Source organism: Primulina eburnea, chromosome 15, assembly GCF_022965805.1.
Source record: "Primulina eburnea isolate SZY01 chromosome 15, ASM2296580v1, whole genome shotgun sequence".
NCBI lineage: Eukaryota > Viridiplantae > Streptophyta > Magnoliopsida > Lamiales > Gesneriaceae > Primulina > Primulina eburnea.
This window is the reverse complement of record NC_133115.1, coordinates 3,494,031-3,501,071: the sequence shown is the minus strand read 5'-3', so window position 1 is coordinate 3,501,071 and position 7,041 is coordinate 3,494,031. Positions and strand designations below refer to the sequence as shown.

Sequence of the window (7,041 nt, the reverse complement as noted above, 5' to 3'; positions counted from 1 at the left end):
TATTACAAGAGGAAGCAGCCCCCGTCGCAGAAAATATACAAAGCCCATATATTCATTATCTTTCAAGATTCCATGCCCAAGAATCCCATGGAATGTTAAGGCCAAATCGACTCAAACTACACAAATGTAATCTTTTGTAATCTCAAAAGCATAAAATAAAGTTATGGCACACAATTGAGTTCGATTCTTAATTGTTTTTTCGATACCGTTTGCTATGTCGCCGAGAACACGATGATCTTCGACGGAGACCATTTGAGACGACCTCGATAGCTTAAACGAAGAAATCGAATTTTTTCGAAAATCGAAAATGAAAGTTTTTAATATTGTAAAGTGTAATTTATTTGAAAACTCTTAAAAATTAATATGAGATACGTACGGGAAAAATAAAAAAGATTTTATTTAATTTGTGAGTTACAGTTTAATACTCATTTGACCATGAAAGCTGGCTTCCAAACAATTGTATGTTTTTTTAAAAAAAACAAGGTTTAAATTTATTCTTCAAATTATAATAATATAGAAATTCTTGATTTAAATTTTTAGATATTCTAAAGTGCAACCATGTCAAAAGAAAAGTAAAAACTTGTGTGAGACGATCTCACGGGTCGTATTTTGTTAGACAGATATCTTATTTGGGTCATTAATAAAAAATAATATTTTTTATGCTAAGAATATTATTTTTTATTGATAATATCGGTAAGGTTGACTCGTCTCACAGATAAAGATTTGTGAGACCGTCTCACAAGAGACCTATTCCAACATAAATGTCACGTCGTTAATTTTTTATAGAAAAAAAAAAACAAGTATTTATTTATCGTAAAAAAAAAATTGTGATGAATATAAATACCTAACGATTCAATGGACGGACTGAAATTTTATGGGCATGCTAACCAGAAATCTTTCCATTCAAGTACAAAGCGAATTTGTAATTCTCGTGAGAACTTTTGAATCATTGTTTTTGATAATTTATATCGTCTACTTTTAGTTTTACTCTGGTATTTTTCGATAATTTTAATCATTTTTAACTGTTGATTTAAAATGGCTAAAATCGAATAAATACAAATATATAGAACTAATATTGCCGTTTTTTCTAATGATAAAATACCATTATTTGCCATATATATTATACCAAACATGTGAACAATTATTGTTAAAGATGAGTTTTTTTTTTTTTTTTTTTTTTTTGCATTATTGTACAATTTAATTAATATCCTTTAAAAGCAGTCTAAAAGATAGAGTTTGTGTAGATTCATTAATTTGTAGAGTGTTTCTGATCAATAAATTGTACCATTAATATTTACGATTCTTCACACACACACACACACACACACTACACTTGGTCCTCCTCCAAGTGTGGTTCTTAAGGAGACAAATCACTAAAAATTATAGAACATGTGGCAAGTTTGCACACTAACTTGCAAAGTTAGACGTCTGTGTGTGTGTGTGTGTGTGTGTGCAGCATCGAATCCAATATCAAAGAATAGAAGAGTACTGACCCCACGGATCTACGTCACCCCCCTAGACCTGAGCTTATAAAAGAAGTAGCAATTCCCCAAATTTCTTGATCAGCCCTTCCGATCCATACTACTCTCGACTTGTAGAGAGTTGAGGCCTCACTTCTTGCTTAATATCATATATCACCCTACCTTTCTTGAATTCCCAATGGCGTCGACCTCGATGACTCGCTCCTGGACAGCCAAGGAAAACAAGGCCTTCGAGAAGGCATTGGCGGTGTTCGACAAGGACACATCGGACCGTTGGGACAATGTGGCGAAGAGCATCGGAGGTCGTACGCCGGAAGAAGTCAAGAGGCACTACGAAGTCCTTTTGGAGGATATCAACTACATTGAGAGTGGTAGAGTGCCATTCCCTAACTACAGGACCACTGGACCTGCTAACATGAGATCAGATCAGGAGCAAAGGTATAATATATATATAAATTAATTAAAATATATATACTGATGTTTTATGTTTCGATCTGATGTTTGCGACAATACTTTTCAGCGTCACAATGTGCCGAAAACAAATCATATAGAAGCTTTTATCTCATTCGAGTCGTCGACGACTCGCTTTCGTCGAATCTGCCTAAATTTTATTTCCTTACTATTGGTGTAGTATAAAAGTTTTTATACTAGATTTCTCTAAGTGGAAATCAAAACCCCCTGAATTTTCCAAGGTCTGTCTAAAAATTGAGTAAATTAAGATTCATTTTGCTAAAAGAATTATAAGTTAAATGAACAAGAGATGAATCAAATTTCTTACAGTAAAGGGAAAAAAAATATATTGTTGAAATTAGTTATGAAATATATATATATAGAAAAATCTACTAGGACGTAGAAGATCATACTACGAGCGATTCGACAGTAACGATAAATCTTGTAATAAAATTTCTATATATTTACTTATATGGTCCCTATCGCGGGTCATATGGCCACAAAAGCCTTTATCCGCGGGAGGTTTTCTATGATTTTAAATCTCTGATTTGGAATTTTGTGCTGCTCCTATAGTTTATATAAATCATTCTTATACCCACTGTTACACTTGCACTTTTCACGTGCAATTGAACAATTTTTTGGGTTGCATCAACATATAGGAGCTAAAGCAGTTTTGAATATATACGTAATTTTGTTACGTTGTTCATCAATCATGTCAATCAATAAAATGATAATTACTATTTTGATTTGATTCATCACGTGTAATAGGTGAGCGCAACATAATTGGTGAACACAGTTGGTGGGCAATATATATATATATATATATATATATATATATATATATATATATATATATATATATATATATATATATATATGACATAATCGACGTATGATTATATTTTTATTTAATGACCACATAGTCATATTATTGTCTTAATTCGTTAATTATGGAATGTTATTACCATGCAGGATGAGGAGTCTGAATTTCCGGTGAATTGGCTTGGAAAAGATTCATCGTACTGCGTTGCCTAACTGAGATTAATATTTATATATTATTCAATAATAATAACGTACAAGACAAATTGGATAATTTATCCAAGTAATTATTTAATTTGTCTGTCAATTTAGTTTGTTTCTACTATCGTCAATTATATATATGTGCTGCTAATTTGAGCTACGGAGGAAACATTCGAAACCCTCCCAAATTGTAGTCCTCACTCATAAATAAAGCATCGTTAATTAGAGTGTACGTGAATTATCTATATTGCATCTTTTTCTATTAACATTATATTTATATATATATATATATATATATATATATATATATATATATATATGTGTGTGTGTGTGTGTGTGTGTGTGTGTGTGTGTGTGTGTGTGACTATGTTAAATAGTTTATCTATTTATTGTTTGAATTTTCCAAGAAGTAAATTTTCGAGTATTATATTAACAAGTACGATAAAATTAATGAGTTTACCATGCATGGCATGAAACCTGACTTAAAAACTAAATTAACTTAATAATATAATAATATTTTGTGTAAATTAAATGGACTTTTCCTATTTAATATGACTTTTTGTACACTTGAATTAATGTATGTACAAAATTATTTATTATTCTCTTTTAACAAATTCTATTGGATTCAGGTACGATTAACAAAAAACGAATAGTTCTTTCTTGAACGTTAAAGATCAATTATATAATTATCTATTGAAGATTCACAAAGAATCCCTCCGACCGTTGAACTCTGATTTTTACCGTGAATATGTTAAAAATACTATAGCTTTTCAAACCCTCAGATAACCAACACATGTTTTATAGCTTTATCATTTTCAGACGATCATTTGTGTTATCTTTGTTTATACACATTCATTGTTTTAACTACTGTAGAGTGTGAAGTATTTATAATCTGGTGATAGAGTCTTCCCCACAATTAAATCTACTAAGTGTTTATTGTAGTACTAGGAGTTTTAGTAGGAAGTAAGAACTATTGAATTGGGTTTGTACAAGTGTGTATTAATCAAAATCTTCTAGTGATACTTTTTGGAAACAAAAGAAAGAGAAACGTAGAAAGATTTTGTCCTTCATACTTCCAAAAACAAATTATGTATCTCAATGACTTCTACTGCATTTATTTCATGAAAGTATTGTAGATTAATTTCGCACTTATCAAATTAGTCTCCTGCACTTTTCATAAACTAGACCAGCTTCTGATTTTTTAAAACATTTCAAAAACTGACTTTTCAGAAGTAGAAATTTTTGAAGTTTGAAGTGTTTATTCATACCATCTGTCTAAACATTTCATCGATTCTAACAAAACTACGTACAACAACTCAAATGTCAAAATTTGATCACTCTTTTTTACCATAAGCAAGTATTGTTTCCCAACATATAACCAAGAAAAGTTGCAAGTTTTGTGTAGAAATATAAATTAGCCCCCTCAATTACAATTCTTGGTTTGGCTCATATTTCAAAGATGATAAACCTGAATTAATCATAATGCTTTGTCGTTCTATGACATGATTAAATGATTGAGTGACGACTTAAAGGACATGAAGGGAAATGTCAACTATTAATTAATTGTTAACCAATTAATTTAAATGAACACCAAATATATATTAATTAGTCAGTAATTAAATGGACCAAACGAGGAATGGAAAACCTTAGAAAATCGATGACGTGAATGAAAATACAAGTGTACACGAAGTCACAAACGACTAATGGTCGAACAAAAGACACATATATAAATGTCGGGACATTGAATCGGTGCTTGAAATTGTTTCAAATATCAGTCAAAAGAAATAATATTCGATATAAATAAAGTTTCAAAAAGGACCACAATTGGAATTGGTGTGGCTCTAGTTTAAACTTCTTTTGGCGAAATATATCGTACACTTTCGGCTACGCAGAGTTATGTTGCTAGTGATAATGTAAAGGGTGAACCCCACCCCCGAGGGCCCCAAACAGAGCCGCCCCAAGCCCCGACATGAAAGGAGGGAAATCAGGATTATGCACCGACAGCAGGTACAAAGAGGAGAGGTTGGCAGGAGAAATTCTCCATAAAAGGAGAGTCGAGACTCGATCCCTCACCAACATGGATTAAAGTATCCTTCACTCCAAACTCTTATCACACAGCTTATGCCCCTGGGGGCATGTTGCTAGTGATAATATAGAATGGGCATACATCTTTTATTCTCTTGACGAGCCGCCGGCCGAGACACATTCGTTGCATCATTGCATGCATGCCAGGAAAAAAAAATTTATTCCGAAAATAATCAGATTAACTGAGAGTTAATTAGATTCTGAATTTAATATTTGTAATAATAGTAAATTTATATATTTAAGATCACTCCCTCCGGCCGTAAATGTTTCCTTTTTCGTATGTTACTGATATATAGTCCGCTTTTCACGTTTAATAAACTTTTTTTTACTAATATTATACCCTTATAATGTGTATAATTGTATTCAAGTAGAATTTTTGGTTTTTACTTCGCCACCGATTACTTCGGCGATTATTAATATGAAGTATTATATAACAATCAACTTCTTTAATAACACCGGCGAAGTAAAACATTATTTTTTACTTCAAAATTTAAAAAACAAGAGCTTCACTTCTGATTTTTCGTAATATTTTTCTTGGACAGAGTAGTTTTAATGAAGTAAAAAAGATAAGAGAAGCCAACACTATTTCCCCAAAACTCAATCTCGTAGCCACTTTTCTTCCCCAAACCCATCGCCCTTCTTTCCTCACCAGAAACCGATCATGCAGTTAGTCACCAAGGAATTTCTAAGTAGAGATCTACCCCTATAAGAAACAAGCATATGCATTAACACACCACCACAACTCTATCTCCCATGACCTCTGAAAATTTAACTTGTTTTAGAGACTAAGAGGATCACAATATGACAAATTTAATTGGCACTTTTTGTAATTTATGAAGAGAAGTTTGTGTACATCTTCTATCAAGTGAGTAACTTGATAAATATCTAGCTATAGCAAGATTTGTATTAGCAAATTAAACAGAAAGGTTTCTCTAGTTATATATAAATTCGGATGGATGGTGACACTTCGAAATATACGCATTGTTATTCTATTTGTTTTAAAGTCTTAAGTACATCAATTTCAAGTTCTTGAACATTTTGAATTAAATGATCACGTTGACAAAATCTTGTAGGCTATATCAGTTTGTATCGAGGGGTTCGAAACACCATATTAATATCGCTAAGGATTTGTTTGGGATTTATGAAATAAACCAGCTTTCGTCTATACTGTACCACGATGCTAGTTGCTTTTCGTTTTCTGTGATTGTTGAACAACGCTGGTGTGAAACTTAAGTTATGGTTGAATTGTCTAGTTGGGGCGTTAATTAGGGGGTAAGGCCGAATATTAGGGCATCCACCACATATTCTTTATAATCCAAAATCTTAAATTTAAGGTAATTAAAAGAACTATTTTATTAAAGACAAAAACTTGTGTGAGACGGTCTCACGGGTCGTATTTGTGAGACGGATCTCTTATTTGAGTTATCCATGAAAAAGTATTATTTCTTATGCTAAAAGTATTACTTTTTATTGTGAATATGAGTATGGTTGACACGGTCTCACATGAGACCCACTTTTTATTAAATATGGATATTCAATACATCAGCTTCCTTATAATTTACCATGCATGTCTTTATTTTTTCCCGTCGGAGAAATATTATTTTAAGGGATGCTATTGCTTTAGCTCCAAAATTAAAAGATATTGTGCTTTATTTAAATGTATTTTAAAAATCAAGTATTTTAATCCCTGTATTGGATTCAACCCATTTGTAAAGGGTTATGTGCTCGATTTTTAAAAACACGAGGTTTTTAATGTAATTAATTTTACACATTGCCTAATTGTTGTCAAGAATTTTTTGGAAAAATGAACTTATATTTTCAGATTAAATTAAGCCATTCGTCTCGTACGTTTACTCCGACTTTAAGATCCCCGGGGAATATAATAAATATTGTACGCGTAGTTCGGATTCCTTAGATCTTTCGAGAATATTTGATCATATTTTTATCGAAAAAATTTTAGAAGACAATTAAGAACATATATTTTCATTAATAATGCAACGAAAAT

The 7,041-nt window shown here is 31.6% G+C and overlaps 1 protein-coding gene across 1 annotated transcript; it reads left to right on the top strand.

Annotated features, from left to right (window-relative positions):
* The first annotated feature begins 1,573 nt into the window (after positions 1-1,573).
* Positions 1,574-3,183, top strand: LOC140814461 (transcription factor RADIALIS-like). The gene is made up of 2 exons (XM_073173459.1): positions 1,574-1,919; positions 2,904-3,183. The coding sequence occupies exons 1-2, from the start codon at positions 1,660-1,662 to the stop codon at positions 2,926-2,928; spliced, it is 285 nt and encodes a 94-aa protein (XP_073029560.1). The 5' UTR covers positions 1,574-1,659; the 3' UTR covers positions 2,929-3,183.
* The last annotated feature ends 3,858 nt before the right edge of the window (positions 3,184-7,041 follow it).